Source organism: Mastigoproctus giganteus, chromosome 2 (genome assembly GCF_048544385.1).
Source record: "Mastigoproctus giganteus isolate SK-2022 chromosome 2, ASM4854438v1, whole genome shotgun sequence".
Lineage (NCBI taxonomy): Eukaryota > Metazoa > Arthropoda > Arachnida > Uropygi > Thelyphonidae > Mastigoproctus > Mastigoproctus giganteus.
Window position 1 is genome coordinate 183,012,761 of NC_143576.1, and position 22,943 is coordinate 183,035,703.

General features: G+C 37.8%; 1 protein-coding gene across 1 annotated transcript in view; it reads left to right on the forward strand.

Annotated features, from left to right (window-relative positions):
- LOC150089818 (poly(A) RNA polymerase, mitochondrial-like) overlaps positions 1-22,943 on the forward strand; it is a 114,559-nt gene that overhangs the window by 72,209 nt on the left and 19,407 nt on the right. Inside the window, exon 7 of the mRNA XM_090368838.1 lies at positions 20,265-20,357. Coding sequence (XP_090224964.1) covers positions 20,265-20,357 — 93 coding nt within the window. The remainder of the gene's footprint in view (positions 1-20,264; positions 20,358-22,943) is intronic.

A 22,943-nucleotide genomic window follows, 5' to 3' on the forward strand; every position in this document is an offset into this window, starting at 1 on the left:
TTTGATTAGAGTCTAGAAGCCTGAGTGGTTTGGATGTACCACTCCATTATTCCATGGTAAGACAGATTTGAGATTTGTACAGACTGAGAAGTTTAGAAGGAGAGAGAGAGAGAGAGAGAGAGAGAGAGAGAGAGAGAGAGAGAGAGAGAGAGAGAGAGAGAGAGAGAGAGATTAGAAAGAAGTTATAGTGATCCCTTATAGAGATACGTGATCTTATCTAGAGATCTGATTGTCATTGAAGGTAAGCATAGGAACAGTAGACAGGACTGAATTTAGAAGGCTTGAAATTACTAAGTTAACTTTGCCCCATTGGAGAATTAGCTTGAGATCAGCTTTTAAGGAATTATTGCTGGATATTCGAGATAATGAAGCTGTTTGTGCATGAAAAGGTTTCTCAAACTGAAAGTGGAATGCAACATGCTGTCATCTGCAAAACTATGGATAGAATTTCTAGTAAGTGGAAGAAAGAGCTGAACTTTGAGGAGTACTAACATTAGCAGAAATGTCAAAAGACAAATAGCCAGCCACCTGCAGTGAGCATTTAGAGAAAAAATTGGATACCCAATTGCAAAAAATAGTTGGCAGTCCATAAGATAGAAGCTTGTTTAGAAGATCTTTTTGCCAAACACAATCAAAAACCTTAGAAATGTCAATGCCAACTGCTTGAGTTTGAACCTTTTCCATTGAATTTTTCTACAGATAGATAACATAATCCAAGATATCACCAGTTGATCAATGCTGAGGACATTGATATTGGCAATCATAGAACAGATGAAAGATTTCAAGATAGTTTAGGAGTTGGTGGTTATTGGATTTCTCCATTATTTTAGAAAGTGTAATGGGTTGATAATTGGATGGAAAGGATTTGTCACCCTTTTTAGGAACTAGTAGTAGTAGTAGTAATAATGGAGGTGTGTGATGCAAGAAAGAAAGCGTATGAGCTTATATAGCATCAGCAAAAAAAACAAAACAATTTCACATATCCATTCCCTCTAAAAGTTTGTCTAGTTTTCCCATTAATTTAATTAAGCTGTCAACTTCCACAATGACAGATGGACGTTTGTTCTAGCAATTAACTACCTGCTGGCTAAAGGCAAATTTCCAGACATCTGTTCTATAACTCTTTCCTCAGTTTGGATTTATGCCAACCCAAGTTTGTAATCTGAGCAAGCAGAAGAATTCCAACAGAATTCAGCATGCTCAACCCATTCAAGGTCTTATACACCTCAGTCAGATCACCTTGCAGGTGCTAAGTCTCCAACTGCTGCAACTTACAGAATTTAAGCCTCTCCTAGTAAGAGAACCCCTTTGTTCCTCTCACCAATCTTGTTGCTCTTCTCTGTACTCATTCTAGCAGCTCTATATCCTTCCCAAAATGAGGCCTCCAGACCTGTACACAGTAGTCAAGGCATGGCCTGACCATCGCCTTATACAAAGGGATAATCACCTTTTCCTTACTAGCAAAATTCCTGTATATCATTGACAATACCCCCATGACCTGCTCTGGCAGCCTTGTCTTCATTGCTCAGAAAACTTCATATCTGACTGCACAGTTACTCCCAGATCGTTTTCATTTCTACCACCCTAAGTGTAGTACCTCGCAATTCGTATGTTTCTCTTCAATTATTTCTATTAATATGCAGCACTTTGCATTTGTCAATGTTAAACTTCAGTTGCCACTTCTCAGCCCATCTGCCCCAATTTTCTAGATCCTGTTGCAGTAGCACACTGCCATTACTGTCATTAACAACCCTGCCAACCTTTGTATCATCTGCAAACTGCAACATTAAGCCCTCCGACATTACCTTCATCAATATCATTGATAAATATAAAAACAACAGTGGCCCAACACCGAACTCCGGGGGACTCCACTAATAACATTTAGTCCATGAAGAGCATAGTCTATTGATTACCACTCTGTCTTTTCCCACTCAACAACCCTTTTATCGATTTTAGCAACTTACCATACTGTTCCATACTGCTTCAATTTGTACAGTAGTCTTTCATGTGCAACAGTGTCAAAAGCTTTCCAGAAATCCAAGCATATGATATCAGAATTATTTTTAGCATTCAGTTCCTTTGCAACCACATCATAGTATCCAATGAAATTTGTCAGTTAAGACTTTCCCTTTAACAAATCCATACTGTGTCTGAATTATTACTGCAGTCTTGTCTAGATGATCCTTCGATGTATCTTTAACTAGTCGCTCCATTATTTTCCCTGGAACAGAAGTTAAACTAACTGGTCTGTAATTACTCGTGTCTCCCTTAGATCCCCCTTTGTGAATTGGGGATACATTTGCAATCTCCAGTCCCTGGGAACTTCCCCGGAGTATAACGATGCTCTCTTAATTATGGCTAAGGATTTGCTTACTTTCTTTTCTGCCTCCTTTAATATAACTGGATAGATCCCATCTACCCAAGATGCATTTCTTATGTTTAACTTCAACAATTTCCCCTCCACTTTGCTCTCAATTTTTACAAAATCATTAAGCACCCTGTTACAGTTTGATAAACTTCTGGCGTGTTCCCCCCCTTAATTCCTCATGTGTGAATGTAGATGCAAAATACTCATTCAGATTATCAGCTACCTGAGCAGGATCAACAGTTGAACCATCGATATCAAGTGGACCACTCTGATTCAACCCCTTCCTTCTAGATTTAATATAAGTAAAAAAGTCAACAGGAGAGACTGCTTTTACAGGGATGGGATACGCTTAAATAGAAAGGGTGCAAGAATATTTGCTGATGCTATCGAGGCAGTATTAGGTGGATCGAAAAACTACTAGCTTGGGGGGGATACAAGGACTAATAGATTAACAGTAGCCACTGGCAGAGGTGAAAGTGATTCTTGCACTGCTTCTATTGGAATGAGCAGCAGCCTGGAAAATAAGATGCAGGATATTTCAGAGACTTCTGGGAGTCATTGCAGTACAAGTAAACATATGGGTTGTGTTAGGGTAGGTAAGAATAGGAACAGGTGCATATATACTTGCATGTACACCAATGCTAGGAGTTTGGTAAATAAATTTAATGAATTTGAGGTATTGCTCAAAACATCAAAGGCAGATATTGTTGGGATATCAGAGACATGTCACACAGATATAAGGAATGCAGAACTGGAATTTGGGGAGTACAATGTCTACAGAAAGGATAGACAGGATAGGAAGGGAGGAGGGGTTATGCTATTAGTTAAGAAATACATAAAATCCGAGGAAGTGAAGCCAGTCGACATCGCTGGACAGTGCAGTGTTGAGTCAGTTTGGTGTGACATAAGCATTGGGAGATCAAAATTGAGAATAGGAGTGTGCTATAGGCCTAATGACTCTGATGAGTATAATAAGAAACTGTACAGGGAAATAGAGTGGGCCAGTAAATCAGAGAGTCTTATAATGGGGGATTTTAATTTCCCAGATATTGACTGGAATTTGTGGGTTGGTCACTCACACACAAGCAAGGCTTTTGTGGATCTATTGGATGATTGTTTTCTACATCAGCATGTTCGGGAGGCAACTAGAGGGAGAAATACTCTTGATCTGATTATCAGTAGTGATTCTTCATGCATTAAGAATCTGCAGATAAAGGAACCATTAGGTGGCAGTGATCACAGCGTGCTGAAGTGGGATTTACTCAAAGAGGTAACTACCATCAGGGGTAAAAGGAAGGGTTTTTGCTTTCATAAAGGTGACTACAATGGTCTGAGACAGTATTTAAATTCTATACAGCGAGACCAACTGATGATGTTACCAACAGCAAGTTTAAAATGGGAAGCATTCAAAAAACTTATCTTGGAAGCTACTAGGCTTTACATACCAACTAAGAAATATTGTTCAAGGTTTAGGCCTAAATGGATGTCAGATGAACTAATGAGACATATGGCAGAGAAGAAAAATGCATGGTGGGATACATATAAATTAATGGGTGACATGGAATCCTATGATAGATATAAGCTGGTCTGTAACCAAGTCACAAAGGAGATTAGGCAGGCAAAGGCAGATTATGAGAAATCCTTGCCAAAGGATACAAAGAAAAACAAAAAAGAGTTCTTTACGTATATGTAAACTCTAGAAGGAAAGGGATGAATCAGATTGATCCACTGTATATTGATGGTTCAACATTTGAGGATTCTGCTCAAGTGGCTAACAAAGTAAACGAGTATTTTGCATCTACATTCACACATGAGGAGTTATTCAGGAAGGGGAATGCCAGAGGTGAAGTAAACTCTGGCAGTGAGCTAGATGATTTAGTAATAACTGAGAGGAAAATGGAGGAGAAATTGTTGAGGATAAACATAAAAAAGGCACCTGGGGTGGATGGGATCTATCCAGTTATATTAAAGGAGGCAGCAAAGGAAGTAAGCAAACCCTTAGCCATAATTATGAGAGCTTCTGTGGACTCAGGGGAGGTACCCATAGACTGGAGATGTGCAAATGTAACCCTAATTCACAAACGAGGATCAAAGGCTGACACAAGTAATTATAGACCTGTGAGTTTAACTTCTGTTCCAGGAAAATTAATGGAGGCACTGGTTAAAGAAGCACTGCAGGATCATCTAGACAAGTCTTCAGTTATAGCTTGGACACAGCATGGTTTTGTTAAGGAAAAGTCTTGCGTGACCAATTTGATTGGATACTATGATGCAGTCACGAAAGAACTGGATGCAGGGAATAACTTTGATATTATATATTTGGATCTTAGAAAGGCTTTTGATACTGTTGCACATGGAAGACTGCCGCACAAATTGGAGCAGCATGGCATTGGAGGCAAATTGCTGCAATGGATAAAGGGATGGTTGAGGGGGAGAAGATAGAGTGGTAATCAGTGGACACTGTTCATCGTGGACTAATGTTATTAGTGGAGTCCCTCAGGATTCAGTGTTGGGTCCATTATTGTTTTTTGTATTTATAAATGATATTGATGATGATATAAGCTTAATTAGCATTAGCATTAGTAGAGGCATTTGATGCAAGAAAGCAAGCTTATGCAGCATCAGCCAAAAAAATTAAAGTAAAATAAATAAATAAAAAATAACCACTTCCACTTCACCCCTCTGTTCGTTCGAAATACCTGTCCAGCCGAGCCTTAAACTTATTTAGGCTATCAACTTCCACGACAAGGGATGGAAGTCTGTTCCACCTACCAACCACCCGCTGGCTAAAGGCAAATTTCCGCACATCTATCCTACATCTGTCTTTCCTCAATTTGAATTTATGCCCTCTCAGGTGATTATTCTGAGCAAGAGGAAGAATCCCATCAGCATTGAGCATGCTCAAACCATTCAAGGCTTTGTACACCTCTATCAGATCACCTCGCTGCTGCCTAGTCTCCAGACACTGTAATTTGCAAAACTTAAGCCTTTCTTCATAAGAGCACTCCTTTGTTCCATTCACTAATCTTGTTGCCCTTCTCTGTACTCGTTCCAGCACTCTACATCCTTCTTGAAATGAGGTCGCCAGGCCTGTATACAGTACTCTAGGTGTGGCCTGACCATTGCCTTATACAAGGGAATAATCACCTCCTTATCCCTGCTAGAAAAATTCCTATTTATCATTGACAATACACCATGAGCTACTCTTGCACCTGTCTGCACTGCTCAGAGAACTTCATATCTGCCTGCACAACCACCCCCAGGTCCCTTTCATTCTCTACCACTGTCAGTGTAGTACCACAGAGTTGATACGCTGCTCTGGGGTTGCTGTTTCCCATATGTAGTACTTTACATTTGTCAATGTTAAACTTCATTTGCCACCTCTCAGCCCATCTGTTCAACCTTTCCAGATCCTGTTGCAGCAGCATAGTGTCAGTAGTGTCCTTGACAACCCTGCCAACCTTCGTATCGTCTGCAAACTTGGACATTAAGCTTGATATACCATCATCAATATCATTTATAAATACAGAAAACAATAAAGGACCCAATACTGAACCCTGAGGGACTCCACTAATAACATTAGTCCACGATGAGCAGTGTCCATTGATTACCACTCTCTGTCTTCTCCCCCTCAACCACCCCTTTATCCATAGCAGCAATTTGCCTCCAATGCCACACTGCTCCAATTTGTGCAGCAGTCTTCCATGTGCAACGGTATCAAAAGCCTTTCTAAGATCCAAGTATATAATATCGAAGTTATTCCCTGCATTCAGTTCTTTTGTGACTGCATCATAGTATCCAATCAAATTGGTCAGGCAAGACTTCCCCTTAACAAAACCATGCTGTGTCTGAGCTATAACTGAAGTCTTGTCTAGATGATCCTGCAGTGCTTCTTTAACCAGTGCCTCCATTAATTTTCCGGGAACAGAAGTTAAACTCACAGGTCTATAATTACTTGTGTCAGCCTTTGATCCTGCTTTGTGAATTGGGGTCACATTTGCACATCTCCAGTCCATGGGTACCTCCCCTGAGTCCAAGAAAGCTCTCATAATTATGGCTAAGGGTTTGCTTACTTCCATTGCTGCCTCCTTTAATATAACTGGATAGATTCATCCACCCCAGGTGCCTTTCTTGTGTTTATCTTCAACAATTTCTCCTCCACTTTACTCTCAGTTATTACAAGATTCTCTAGCTTACTGCCAGAGTTGAATACACCTCTGGCATTCCCCTCGCTGAATAACTCCTCATGTGTGAATGTCGATGCAAAATATTCATTTAGTTTGTTAGCTACCTGAGCAGGATCATCAACAGTCGACCCATCGATATCAAGTGGACCAATCTGATTCATCCCCTTCCTTCTAGAGTTTACATAAGTAAAGAACTCTTTGCTGTTTTTCTTCGCATCCTTTGCCAAGGATTTCTCGTAATCTGCCTTCACCTGCCTAACCTCCTTCGTAACTTGGTTACAGATCAACTTGTATCTATCATAGGCTTCTGTGTCACGTGTTAATTTGTATGTATCCCATGCATTTTTCTTCTTTGCCATATGCCTCATTAGTTCATCTGGCATCCATTTAGGCCTAAACCTTGAACAATATTTCTTAGTTGGTATGTAAAGCCTCGTAGCTTCCAAGATAAGTTCTTTGAATGCTTCCCATTTTGAATTTGCTGTTGGTAACATCATCAGTTGATCCCACTGTATAGAATTTAAATACTGTCTCAGTCCACCGTAGTCGCCTTTACGAAAGCAATATCCCTTCCCTTTACCCCTAATGGTAGTTATCTCTTTGAGTAAATCCCACTTCAGAACACTGTGATCACTGCCACCTAGTGTTTCATTTATCTGCAGATTCTTAATGCATGAAGAATCGCTACTGATAATCAAATCAAGAGTATTACTCCCTCTAGTTGCCTCCCGAACATGCTGATGTAGAAAACAATCATCCATTAAATCCACAAAAGCCTTGCTAGTGTGTGAGTGACCAGCCCCCAAATTCCAGTCAATGTCTGGGAAATTAAAATCCCCCATAATAAGACTCTCTGATTTACTGGCCCACTCTATTTCTCTGTACAGTTTCTTATTATACTCATCAGAGTCATTAGGCCTATAGCACACTCCTACTCTCAATTTTGATCTCCCAATGCTTATGTCACACCAAACTGACTCGACACTGCACTGTCCAGCGATGTCGACTGTCTTCACTTCCTTGGATTTTATGTGTTTCTTAAATAATAGCATAGCCCCTCCTCCCTTCCTATCCTTTCTGTAGACATTGTACTCCCCAAATTCCAGTTCTGCATTCCTTATATCTGTGTGACACCATGTCTCTGAAATCCCAACAATATCTGCCTTTGATGTTTTGAGCAATACCTCAAATTCATCAAATTTATTTACTACACTCCTAGCATTGGTGTACATGCAAGTATACATGCACCTGCTCTTCCTCTTAGCCACCCTAACACAACCCATGTGTTTACTTGTACCACAATGATTCCCAGCAGTCTCTGAAATATTCTGCATCTTATTTTCCAGGCTGCTGCTCATTCCAATAGAAGCAGTGCAAGAATCACTTTCTCCTCTGCTAGTGGCTACTGTTAATCTATTAGTCCTTGTATCCCCCCAATCTAGCAGTTTTCCGACCCTCCTAACACTGCCTCGATAGCATCAGCAAACATTCTTGCACCCTTTCTATTTAAGTGTATCCCATCCCTGTAGAAGCAGTCTCTCCTGTTAACAAGTACAGACCAGGCTGAAAACAATTCTACCCCTTGAGCCCTGCACAGTCTTTCCAGGGCCGAATTGATTGACAGCGCTCTCATCATATACTCCCTCCTATCGTGTCTGGGCAGAATTGCAAACACTTTCAAATTCAACCCTAATTCACGGCTTTTTTTAATCAGTGACCTGTACTTGTTAAGTAATTCCGCCGGTCTCCTACTCTTAATATCATTAGTGCCAACGTCTACAACTATATCACCTGTTGTGCCCTTAAAAGATGATATCCGCTTCACAACGTCATCAACCTTTGCCCCTGGCAGACATACCCTGGTCCTGTTCCACCTATCCTTTTTACAAAGCATGTTTCCCGTTTCCCTGACAATAGAGTCACCAACAACTACTAGTTCCTTTGGGACCAGCACATTCTGCCTTGGGGGCTGCCGCTGTGTTGCGCGATGACCAAGTGCAAGCTCTGGCATTGGTGTGGGCAGCTGAGAGCTTGATGGGCCCCTCACTTGTAATCCTTCGACGGCATCCACCCTGTCCTTCTAGCTCTCATATAGGCCCATAACAATGCTGAGTTGACACCTGATTTCCTTACACTCCTTGCATCGCGCACATACAAAGACATCCCCCATGGCAGTATCATGTCCCATACCTGACTGCTCTGCAAACATCAAGCAAATAGTGCATCTTAAAAGGCTGTGATTCAGAGGGCAACTGCACCCCTCAGTTCTCCTCTGAGCCACAGCATTCCCATTAGCTTGAGCCTTTTGCTTTGCTGCTCTGGTTTGAGTCATGATTTCGATTTACTTTCAATAAAAATTTCATTTTCAGTACAAAATTAAATCCTAAACTTGTATCCCAACCAGTTATAACGCTATATTTATGTTTCAGTAACGAGTGTTATCCACGAAATCTACGAGTGTTATCTACGAAATATTTGTTTGAGTAACGAGTGTTATCTACGAAATATTTATGTTTCAGTAACGAGTGTTATCCACGAAATCTACGAGTGTTATCTACGAAATATTTGTTTGAGTAACGAGTGTTATCTACGAAATATTTGTTTCAGTAACGAGTGTTATCTACGAAATCCTTTTATATAACTTCCGTATCAAGTTATGTATTAATTATTTATTTTTACTAATTATTTATATTACGTAACCTAAGTGGTTATATGTATAGTTAAAAGTACAATTTAATTGCCAATGAAGTTCGACAAGATTAATAGATTTTACTGATTAATTTTCGCGTAGCAATGGCGACTATTTACGATCGGTAAACACGTGGATTTGATACCCTTTCCGATACTAAGTAATACCTACAAAATCTCTATCTAAGTTACTTTAAACTTAAGTACCGTAAATAGGAATATAAAGCTACTCTAGAAAATAATTAATATGTCAATTTAAACTAATAAAGCAGAAAATAAATCAGAAAAAACTTCTCTGTTCCAAGAGCGGCAGAAAGGCACGTCCGCACAGGCAACCCTCTTCCTCAGACTGTCCAAGTTTGCAGACGATACAAAGGTTGGCAGGGTTGTTAAGGACACTACTGACGCTATGCTGCTGCAACAGGATCTGGAAAGGTTGAGCAGATGGGCTGAGAGGTGGCAAATGAAGTTTAACATTGACAAATGTAAAGTGCTACATATGGGAAACAGCAACCCCAGAGCAACGTATCACTTCTGTGATACTACACTGACAGTGGTAGAGAATGAAAAGGACCTGGTGGTAATTGTGCAGGCAGATATGAAGTTCTCTGACAGTGCAGACGGGTGCAAGAGTAGCTCATGGTGTCTTGTCAATGATATACAGGAATTTTCCTAGCAGGGATAAGGAGGTGATTATTCCCTTGTCTTAGGCAATGGTCAGGCCACATCTTGAGTACTGTATATAGGTCTGGAGGCCTCATTTCAAGAAGGATGTAGAACTGCTGGAACGAGTACAGAGAAGGGCAACAAGATTAGTGAATGGAACAAAGGGTTGCTCTTATAAAGAAAGGCTTAAGTTTTGCAAATTACAGTGTCTGGAGACTAGGCACCGGCGAGGTGATCTGATAGAGGTGTATAAAGCCTTGAATAGTTTGAGCATGCTCAATGCCGATGGGATTCTTCCTCTTGTTCAGAATAATCACCTGAGAGGGCATAAATTCAGATTGAGGAAAGACAGATGTAGGATAGATGTGCGGAAATTTGCCTTTAGACAGTGGGTAGTTGGTTGGTGGAACAGACTTCCATCCCTTGTTGTGGAAGTTGATAGCCTAAATAAATTTAAGGCTCAGCTGAACAGGTATTTCGAACGAACAGAGGAGTGAAATGGAAGTGGTTTTTTTTTTTTTTTTTGGCTGATGCTGCATAAGCTTTCTTTCTTGAATCATATGCCTCTGCTAATGCTAAAAGTCCTTGCTGTTTTTCTTAGCAGCCTTTGCCAAAGATTTTTTGTTATCTTCCTTTGCTTGCTTAACCTCCTTTGTGACTTGATTACAGACTAGCTTATATCTGCCATAGGCTTCTCTTTCACCTGATAATTTATATGCATCCTATGCATTTTTCTTCTCTTCCACAAGTCCCATTGTTCATCTGACATCCATTTAGGCCTAAACTTTGAACAGTATTTCTTAATCGGTATGAAAAGCCTAGTAGCTTCCATGATTAGTTCCTTGAATGCTTCTCACTTAGAATTTGCTGTTGGTAGCATCATTAGTTGGTCTCACTGTATAGAATTTAAAAACTGTCTGAGACCACTGTAGTCACCTTGACGGAAGCAAAAACCCTTTCCTTTAACCCTGATGGTAATTATATTCTTAAGTAAATCCCACATCAATGCACTGTGATCACTGCCACCTAGTGGTTCCTTTATCTGCATTTTTCTTTATACATGAATAATCACTGCTGATAAACAGGAACTGGGTGGATATAAGCACATTTTCAAGCAAAAGAAAAATTACCAGTGAAATAAGGTGTTAAAAAGGCAAAGAATAGGATCAAATTGAGGAGTACAGATTTTGAGAACAATTGGAGAAATACTATCAGGACCTAGTAGCTTTCTTGGCATAAAGATTGTTCAAAATTCTTCTCATATCCTTTATCATTATTTGAAAATATAGGAGGTAGAAAAAAAGTAGGATGGTAGTAAGTCAGGCTTAGGAATACAATTTTAGCAGAGGTGGGAGTATCTTTGGCAAGAGATCTAAACATTCAGCTACCATTTAGACAAGAAGCAAGTTTTATATTCTTAGCCTTTTATTATTATGGCAATTTTTATTATTATATTCAAAATCTAGAGTGGATTGATTAATAACTGTTTTACAGTAGTAGTGAACTTTAGTGTAGGCAGAAAACAAACCTGGAAATTTGTATGCAGCCAGTTGGGATATGCAGCATTCGTGAACAGCCTTAGCACTTTTATATAAAGAAAACCAATTTTTAGTTAAAGGACAAGATTTTAAAATGGAATGTGGAATAAAGGATTTCACCTCTACAAGAATAATTTCACTGACATGGTCTGAGTCACTGACATCAGAAGATTTAAAACAGTAATCCAACCAAGGAAGAGAATAGAAATCTTGCAGATCATCTCGTTTTGCATTCTTGTAATGCCAAACAACATGAGGCTGAGAATGGCCCTGATGGAAAGGCTCCATTGGAGAAGAGTCCACCAAGTTGTGATCTGGGGTGCCTAGAGGACCACTCACCTCGGCCATATAGTTTGAAGGGTTGTTTATGAGAAAAGGGTCCAGTGTGTTAGGTGTGTGATAAGGATTGCCTGGTATTCTGGCAGTTTAATGAATAATCTGTGTGGGATCATTAGTAATTGCAAAAGCCTCTGCATTCCTTTCAGTGGGTCCATATGACTAGAAAACCGAAGCCATTTGGAATGCTAAAATCACCAAGGAAAATTACCTCTGTTAGGAAAGTTGGACTGGAGAAAACAGTATTTCAGAGAAGAGAAGTCAGAGTTCCAAATGATTATTGGTGTTGGGAAAATGATAGATGTAGTAGATGAAATTTACAGAATGAGATAGAAAGATTTTAAACCAATGATGATCAGAAAAAGGAGATTTCAAATTACTGTCTTTGAAACATGCACACGGTATCGTTTTTGATAGACTACAAATCGATTTTTATTGGTTTGAGTCCTAATAGATGGAATTAGTTGTCCATCTATTAGGACAACTAAGATGAGCAGTAGTTGAGTCAAATTCTGAAGTGGAAATGGACATCATTGAGATTGGAACTGATATTTGTGAAATTAATGAGGAGGGTTTGGGGAGGTTTACATCTTTTTGCAGATAAGTTCGTTGTATTAGTTTGACTATTCATGACTTACTCAGTAGAAAAAGTAAAAGTAGATGGGGTATCTATGAATTGATAAAACTTTTGGATATGGTGTATACCCAGTTGCTTGACATAACATCTTGACAATGTCCCCCCTCTCCTACGTGCACTATTTGTGAGTGTAGGGAGCAAGATTATACACTAGCTGATCCAGATGCCTCCTACAGAATTACAAATAGGTTAAGTCCAATGGACTATCTAGCGGCCAGCCTACAAACACTGTTTTAGAGCTGTACCCTCACAATGAAAGGAAGTTGGGTCTTTCCGTGATTCACATCATATCCTCAAAAGACATCAGTCATACTGCATGATAGAAGAGATGGAGGGTGCCATGGTTTTGCTCTGGAGACCAAACATGGGTTTCACCAATTCAAGCCTACAGTAAGCAGAGTGATAATATTGTGCCAGTTAATGAGAGTAATCTACCACCTAGTATTGCCTGATGACACAGAGGGGTGGTATTTCTGTGCTTTTTTTCTTTCGGTGGTATTTCCCTGCTTATGTTGGCTCACACTTGGGAGGAAATACTCAGGATTACTAACAGTCCCACCATTGTGAAGTTGCAAGCAGACGATTTGGTTGTTGCTGAATGACCGGATTTCACTGAAATTCGGTCCAATTAACTCAATTATCACCTGAATATCAGCATTTTAGACGTTTAGAAAGCCCTAGTTAATCATACCTGAGAGAATGTCTGTGACCAGCATAAAGGACTATTAAAAAGGATCAAGGACCAAGTATTTTTATTAACTACTCTACCAATGTAGTAGGCAGCCAGGTATCTGTACCTCATGTGCAAGGCTATCTTTTTGTACTATGGTTGACCTGCTGTTGGCTTGCTGTAATCTGGCTTCAGTAAGTTGACAATGAGGCTCTTCTCTTTAAAAGTTACTTGTCCCATTTGCTTGATTTTGATTTTAATCTATTTTGTTTTTGTTTTTTAATACTAACTAGCAAAACGAATCAGTATTAAGGGTGGTGAATTCTTAAATGATGCTCCTCAAAAACATAACACACATACAGTGGTGGACAAAAAAAACTGCATCACTTGTAAATTTTGCAAAAAAATGTGTTTTGAGTTGCATTGTGGGTTGCAGAAATGTTCAAAATGCATTCATTAGATGGGATATATATCTCTGTGAATGAAATCCAATAAAAAGACTCCACCTGATATACCTAATTGCCATAAATATCTTCCCAAAGGGTAAAATGCATAATTAATGGAAATATGAGAAATCATGAGAAACAAACATACATTTTAATGCATTTACATGAACAAACTGAAATGACAAGTTAACATAATAGTATTATGTACTGTAAATCAGCAAAATAAGTCCTGAATATTTTGTTGTTCCTTCTCGAGCTGCAATTACAGCCTTGCAACCATCTGGCATAGAGTTAATCAACTTCTGGATATACGATTGCCCAATTTCATGGTACCACACCCTCACAATGCTCTCCTGCAGCAGAATCTTACTGTTGCCGGGCTATACCTCAGAAATGCTGGCATTACAGTGTAATGCCAGCATTTCTGAGGTATGACTGCACCTTAAGGAAGAAAACCAAGGGAAAACATTGGTGTAAGTATGTTTTAAGCCTTGTGAGACAAAAAGACACTCATCATTAAATCTAAATAGCATAAAGCTTACCAATTTTGCTGTGTGGCAAGGTGCTGAGTCCTGTTGAAAAATGCAGTCTTGGATGTCTGTGTGGTTATCCCTAATAATGGGTTTCAGGCACTCCAAGATAGCAGTGTAGGTTTCTGCATTCACCGTTCCACTAATAAACTTAATTCATCCCATTCCTTTGCTTGTTATGCATCCCCAGATCATCTGACCAGCGGGAACTTTATAGTAGGTGTTATGCAGTTAGTATTTTCGCCTTCTGATTTATCACTTCCCATCCAAGCCATGCAGGTTGAATTTCGATTCGTCAGAAAAGATGGTGTCCCATTGCTCTTTAGTCCATAAAACATGCGTTTTAGCCCGAGCAATGCAGACCACATTCCGAAAGCCGTCTTTAGATAGTTTGTGCACTTGTTTCAATGCCATCTCAAAGTCCAGTTTTAGATCAGGAGCACTAGCATGGCGATTACGAAGGCATAGCCATTTCAAATATCGATTTTGGGAAGGCATAGTCACTGTCTTACGGCCTGATCCAGGTCTTCTCTTCACATCACCAGTTTCACACTTTAATTTCAGCACCTGGGATGCTGTTGACTGGTGGCAGCCTATTTTATCAGCATATGTAGAAAACCCTTCCTGGGACACAGCAATGGCTACACTTTTTTTTTCTTGGTGTCAGCTGAACATATGGAGCCATGCTTACACCTCTGCAAAACAGGATAATAATGAGCATGTATACCCTTCCAATGCTGTATTTATAGAAACTCTGATGCAATACCTTGAAATTACTATCCGATGTTACAGAAGCATTGTCTGATGCAATACCTTTGCTTTGCGACAAACAAAATGATTGTAATCATAAAATATCTTATACGTTTCACTATAAATGTTACTTTTTTTAAGGTGATGCAATTTTTTTGTCTGCCACTATATACTACATAGAGATTATAACTTAGGAAGAGTGTTTTCTGCTCCTTCATTTAGCATTAATAGATCTTAAGATTATTACTATATTTAATAGCACTCATATACTACATGAAATTAATATAGTTTGTTAAGCACGTGAAATTAATTTTACGTGGTATGAGTGGTATTAAATATAGTAATAATCTTAATGGAAAACAACCACATAATGTCCTTCCCCAACTACATTAATGGCTCTGGCGAGTCTCATTTTTTTCTTGATATGGTAGTCAGAAATATATATATTTTTTAAATTCTGATCTTTTCTTGCATTCCTGCACCTTCTGTGCAAAAAATATTCCTGTTCTAACCAGAATTTCATCCAGATCTTCACAATCAAAATGGAATTTGGATGTTTCAACAAAGCATGTAAAATTTGTAAATATGCTAATCCAACTTTTTCCAAGTAAATGTGTTCCTTCTTAAACCTGCACTGCGAAGATTGAAAAAAAAAAAAAAAAAAAAAAAATGAACTATACCTGCCATCTGTAAACCAGAAATAGTACTTAGTACCATGCATGGGTTGAAGGGGATGCTGGAAACTTTTCTCTGGAGACTAAACATGTTTCACCACTATAGGCCTCCAATAAGCCAAGTGGTGACACTGCACTGGTGGATGGGATTCATCCACCAGGAATAGATATAAAAAGAACTGCATTCATGCTAGAAATAAGACCAGTGAAATATAATAGATGGATTGAGGCATTGGACTTAGCAAATGGGAATCCATCATAAAGATGCCTTAATAGCAATCAGTTTGTTTGTGCCATTGCAGAATAACTGAATCACCCTTGATTAATGGGGAATAAATCATGGAGAATGTTATTTATCAGAGTGCATCATCTCAACTGTGAAGTTTGCACGATTGCTGTCACCATTTGGGAGTTCTTTCTTGTTATTTAGGCTTGGATCATTGGTCATCATTCTTGGAACAATGAATGTTATGCAACATTGACATTCTGTACAATTCTGCTCTTCCTAGACTGTGTTCACAATATGAAAATGGTCCGCTTCTGTCTCAGCACAACAGTCTACTATGTCATATTGCACAGCCTGTAGTAACCTGCTTTGTTGAAATGGGCATGCAAAAGCTTCAATGGAGGATTATCATCGTCAGACCAAATTTTGCATGCTTTTGCTAACTCGGCTACTAATTGCAAGCATGTTGGCCACTAAGTTGGAGGAAGAGAAAAAAAAAGTCTTTCTTGTTATAGAAAATTGGTTTGTAGTCTATCTAAAAGGATACCATGTGTGGAATTAAGGCCGAAGATAGGCAGACATGACACTTTATTAAATATTGTATCAATAAAAGGTTCTTTTGAAATATGCAGACATCTGGTTATTTTTGGTGTGTGTGTGTGTGTGTGATGGTATTAATATCCTTTTTAAAGTTCCAATGCATGTAACTAATTTTTGGTCCTATAAAATATATGTTTATATTAAAAATTGAATCAAAATCATTGCCACCCATATACAGTAAACCCCCGCTATTCGTTGGGGTTACGTTCCTGAGAAATGTCGCGAATACCGAAAACGCGAATACTGAGTTATGGCTCCAATAGTAATAAAGGGGTTCCGTTCCAAAGTATGAAATATATAAGAAAAACTAGTCTAAAATTTTGTCTATGTATGTATTATATGTACCTTCATAATATGACTATGTACATAGACAGTACATAGTGAAATGAAAGCATATGGCATCGAAATGAAAATAAGAAACAATTTAATATTAAATGTAATATTTATTAGAAATTTCAAACAAATCTTTCAAACCAGCACCTTTGCTTGCTAGCAAAAAAAACATCCCGCCACTGCTATCACGAGTTTCGCTAAAGTGTTGATAAAGGAGTTTTGCCCTTTCACGAATGATGAGTGAACTTAACGGAATTTTATTTTGAGTTCTGTCTTCTATCCACAGATTTAAAGCTTTTTCCATTTTTTCTAATTTAACATCACGAGTTACAGAGCAAATTTTTGAAACAATTAGCGCGTTTTCACGGACACTACGGCGGATTTTTTCTTCCGATTTTTTGATTGATCATACCTTTGACTCATTGATTTTATAATGTTTTGCCACTGAGGAGACACTTTCACCATTATAAATTTTGTCTAATAACTCAATTTTATTCGCTAATGTCATCACCTTCTTTGATATTTTCACATTTCTCTTTTTATTCGTAGCCATATTTTTGTAGGGGTTAGAAAGAACTTGTCCACAATAAAGTCACTTTCTTCCGTTAACACACTCGAAAAAGTCTGTTTTACACTGCAAAACGGCAGATTTATCATTTTTGTAAGCATATCAATTTATAAATTGATAAATTTATTCAATTTATAAACATATAAATTAAAAGCAAACGATGAAACCTTCCATGACAAACGCATAACACATACTGAACAAGGATTAGCGAGAAACATCCACGCTCACGATTTTGTCACCCCTCTCCCCCCACCCACTGAGCGCTGTTTTGACCGGGAAAGAATTTTAGCCACGCCCATGTTTTTTTATGGTAGAAAATATTCACGGCGCTTTAAAATTCACATTTTTTTTAGGTTTCATTTTATATTAAATCGGCGATCGCGAATAGCGGGGGGTTTACTGTACTGCAATAATTCTAAGAATTTAGAACATTTATCTTGCAAGACCATGAGAAAAATGAGGAAATAAGAAAAAATCTTTATAACAAATATTCAAGGAAAGTGAAGCAAATTTAAAGATCAAATGGGTAAGTAAAAAGAATGGGGGAAGGGAGACTAGCCAAATAGATATATAAAGCAAAACTGAATGGCAGTAGGTCTAGGGGCAGACCGAGAAGCAAACCAACCTGTAGTTCAAGAAAGCATTAGAAGAAAGAAGTCTTATTCTAGTGCCAAAAATCTAATAGGAAATAACATAGTGTGAAGAAGAATTTGTGGAAATCTGGTAGTCCACAAGTGATATGTACTATCATGAATCATCATCATCATCCACATCTGTTATGCTGGATATAACAGATGTAGATGGTGAGATTATCTACAGAATGTAAGAAGTATACAAAATAAATCTACAGATCTCAATTTTAACCATATACATGAAAACAGACTGAAGTGTCCATATACACTGGTGTTCAAAGAAAGTGCATCACCCTTTAAAATTGTAATTGTCGTCTGAATAACGTAAGTATATGGCAGTATTTCTTACAGATTGCATCAAATAAGATTTACACATGCAGGTGATGACGTAATATTGCATCAGCTGTTACTTTCAGCTATATAAGCACGCTCTGCAAGAGTTGCAGTCATTCCTTGCTTGCATCGGGATGGCGAGTTACGTGCAGTTGACACCATGAAGAAAGAGTGCTATTATTGCTTCACTTGAAGAAGGGTGTTCTTCCCATCATATTGCTTATAGAGTGTCTTGTAATCAGTCGACAGTGAGTAGCTTTCTTTCCAAACTCAAGAATACTGGTTCTGCTGATAGGAATAAAGGAACCAGACACAAATGAGTCTCTACGCCAAAACAGGACCATGTTTTGAAGCACTTATTCCTTAAAAACCATAAAGCTTCTTCGTCTGAGCTGAAAAGAGATGGGACGAACATACAGGAATGGTAGCAAGTGCAGTAACAGTCAGAAAATGCCTCTTCAAAAATGGAGTTGTAGCCCGTTGTCCTAAGAAGAAGCCCCTCTTGCACAAAAAATGATAAATGCCCAATTAATTTGGTGTAAGGAGCAGTGGAAGTCAGTTATTTTCTCGGAGGAGAAAAAATTCAACCTGCATGGCTCTGATGGGAGATAAACAAGTCGCCGTACACGTGGTGAAGAATACCATCCAGATTGTATGGTGTCTACAGTGAAATTCCCTACCAGCCAAATGTTATGGGGGTGCATTTCGTATCGCAGAGGTTCCGTAAGTGTAAAAGGTTCCTTAAATGCCAATGGATACCTGCTATATTGGAAGGCAAATTGCTGCCAACCATTAGAGATCATTTCAACCTGCCAAGTAACTGCATCTTTCAGGACGACTCTGCTCCTTGTCACTGGGCAAAAAGAGTAAGTCTGTAGTTACTTTAGCTTCATTTCTGCATTAGCGGTTTGACAGTAATGTGTTTACATTTGTTACAGGTGAAAAAATGGTTAGAATTACAACTGATGAAAATAATGTATGAAACTTTCCTTCCTTAAGGGAACCAAGCTTTTTGACTTCCGTTGTGTTCACAGGTCGAAATACTGTGATTCCTGGCCTTTTGCATGCATGCATATTAACGAGTAACAACAAGGAAACAGCCCGGACTTGAATCCTATAGAGAACTGTTGGCATCGTGTGTTAATCTGCAGTTGCCAGAAGGAAACCAAAGACCCTTCGTGAACTTCAGGAAGCCATAATTCGTGTTTGGAACCGGGAACTATCAGTTGATTGTCTTCAGAAATTGATCATGTCAATGCCTCAGCGGTGTGCTGCTGTCATCAGGGCCAGAGGCATTTCAACTAAATATTAGTTTGCACCTGGTGAACTTTTCATTTTGTTTTCCATTTAAAATGATAAACTGAAGCAAACTGAGGGCTTCTGATAACATTTCAGCCATAATCGTCATGTTTACCAAAACTGTTGTATAAAGGTTGCAAATGCTCATTTTGGAATATTTTGGAAATCAATCCAGCAATCAGTTTTTTATACAATTCCATAAAAAATAGAATGCACGTTAAAATTCAGAGTTAGAGTAGATAGTGTATTCTGCCAAATATATCAAGAACTACACTGTTCATTAAATTTAACGTTTACAGAATGGCATGTAAAAGTATGTAGTTTTGACCCATTTCTGTCCAGATTCTTGCACAAATTCGCTGAATCACCTTCAAATTGTCATATATCGAATTGTGCAGTGCATTGTCTTCCTCTGAATTGACACGGAACTCTCTTTTTGGTTTCAATCATCTTTGAATAACAATTCCTTGGTGCAAAATGGAAGCAGGTTTTAATTTGCACTGGAAATATATATAGTATTTTTTTTTTTTAATGTAATATTTTTTAATTGACATCTTAATTTCAATATAATCTCAATCTCATCTTAATTCCAATATAATCTCAGTCTCATCTTAATTTCAATATAATCTCAATCTCATCTTAATTTCAATATAACACGTCTTAATTGATGTGCTATACTGAAGGATTATTTTAAGTGCTGTATATAACAAATTCTTTTTAACATGCTGTTTTGGTGTTTAGACTAAAATTCCTTTAAAATTATACATGCTTTTTTTTTTTTAGATGTGACTAGTCTAAGAGTAGTCGACGGTATTGATTTGAATTTTGTACAAGATGTTTCTAAAATTCCTCTCACCACTAACCAAGAAGATTTAGGTAGGTTTTAAGTTTTTTTGCTTATTTATTTTTTTAATAAATTGATTACTAAGTAATTGGTCAACTTTTGCAATTTAAGCAAAGAATCTTACCACTTTTGGCTCTTTCTCATATCTTAATTAAGTTTTACTGGTTCTGAATTTTCATGGATCAGGTGACTTTTTTTTTTTCATCCTCCTGTCCCTCCATTTAGTACACATTTTTCATTGGTTGTCACAAATTCGCCAATAATCTACCACTGATTGATGTCATTAGATGAAGTAAAACAAAAATTTAACTTAAGAAATTAGATGCATTTGAATTCAGTTTGGGAAACCAGAAGTAAAGTGTAATTTTGATTATTTGTGCCAAATGATGGGGACTGGGATGTTGGCTTACCAAAAAACATGGTTAATTAAAAAATGAAATTTATCACAAGAAATTTATAATTTCTATAAAATACATGTATAACATCATCAAAGAAATTAATAATTTCATTAAAAATAAATGCACCATTTGTATGCATATGCTATATACACACTTACCTATAAGATAAATTTATCTGTGTGTAACTTAATTTTACGTTTTTTTTTTAAAACGTGATTTTCAAGAAGTGATCTGATCTGACATTAGTTTTTTCCTCACTTGTTGAAACTGTTTTTGTTTATATTGGTTTGTAAATATAAAATGGCACATTAAGTTTGAGTTAATTTTTATAATGAAAAGATCTATATGGAGCAGTAAAACAGTCTGACATTTGATTGCCTCTTTGATGAAAACAATTGCACACAACATAAGGTTGTTTTGTTGTTTATTGGCACTTTGACAACTGAGATCATAGTGAACCAACAACATGAGAAGTTCACATGTGGTCCTACGATATGTTGATTTTGTAAATAAAAATAAATACTGTAATATTTATTGTTTAATGCTCTGTAGTAAGCCATCATTTAGCTATTCACTAGCTTCTAAGAAAAAATGTCATGACAAAAAATTATATATACAGTCAAGTCCCCATATTCACTGGGGTTATATGTCAACACTTCGCGCTAAAATGTGAAATTCCGCGAATATTTGTACTCGTGCCCAAATAGCCCCAGATATTTTCTACATATGCCTAAACACTTATGCAACCATTTACAATTAACAGAAAATTGTTTAAATGTGTTTAAAGATTTTAATTATGTTTTACAATAATCAGTAACATTTTAGACCCACAGTTTTGAAAATACTGTATCAAAATTTTATTACATAGTTAAGAACAAGGATGCACCAGGGTATTCACCACAGGATTCAGTACTCCTCAGTAGTAGGGGTGTCAGAGGCTTGGAAAAGAATCAGGGTTGGCTGTTGTTGAGACTTCTACCTTGAATCCTGGGCCTTCTCTTCCACGACTATATAGGTGTGCTGAGGCATCTTTTTCCAGAATAATTCTGTCTCGTTGGCATTGAAAACCTGTTCAGGTTTATATTCCTTCTCCTCGATGAGCTTCTTGGGTTGTGCAGGGTAGGCCTTAGCAGCCACTTGATCAGCTGAAGCAGACTCGCCCACAATCTTTACATCAAGGAGTGAATAACACCTCTTGAATTTCTGAAACCAACCTTTGCTGGCAGTGAAAGGCTGGTTTCCGCTGTACTGTTGGTACAGGGGGTTAACTCTGTTGTAAAGAAAGAGGGCCTTAGCGGAAATCATACCAATATTCGCAGGCAAGTTGTTTTTCTTTTTCTGGTCTTCAATCCAAATGAACAGTGCATTCTCTATTTTTAACATTACTTTATCACATACACAAGCCATGTATTCAGCAGTAAGAATTCCACCACTTTGCAGTGCTTCTCAGATCTCAGTTTCTTGTTTCTTTATGTATCATATGGTACTTTTGTTGATACCAAACATGTGGCCTACAGCCACGTATGTGAGTCCTTCTTGACATTTATCTAGAATCCACACTTTCTCATTCGGTCATCATTTTCTTTGGCCCTTTTAGGCTTTTGTCCATCACTGGATGCACTTTGTTTAGAACCCATGGGTATGCACATAATTACAGTAATATTTTAAGCACAAGTAGCCTAATGTAGACACACACAAAGGTCACAAGCTATCCTATTCAGATGTCACTCACTTGGTGCATGCAGCAAGCAGTAGCCAAATTTTTAGCATGATGAATTTTTCACGATCGCTAACATGAAAACACGAATCCGCGAATATTATGGAGACCCGACTATATATATATATATATATATATATATTTAAATAATGAAATAGTTAAGAAATGTAGTGAAAGAAGAGTTGAAAACAGTAGTAAAAAAATTAAGAAATGAAGCAATCATCAGAGGCAGCAAAATGCATAATCCTCTACATGATGCCCGAAATATAACTAATATTAAATTTAAAATCAAAACTAAAGCTAGTATCATGGCTTTAGTTTTGATTTTAAACTTAATATTAGTTATTTATATATATATATATATATATATATTATTATTATTGAGAGAGGGAGGGAGGTGCCCCACCCACACAACAGTCAAATGCATGGTTGATATCAAGGTTCTACTGTATTCAATCAGTTAAATACAGAGAGGCTTTACATTATTATAATTATGTTCCTGG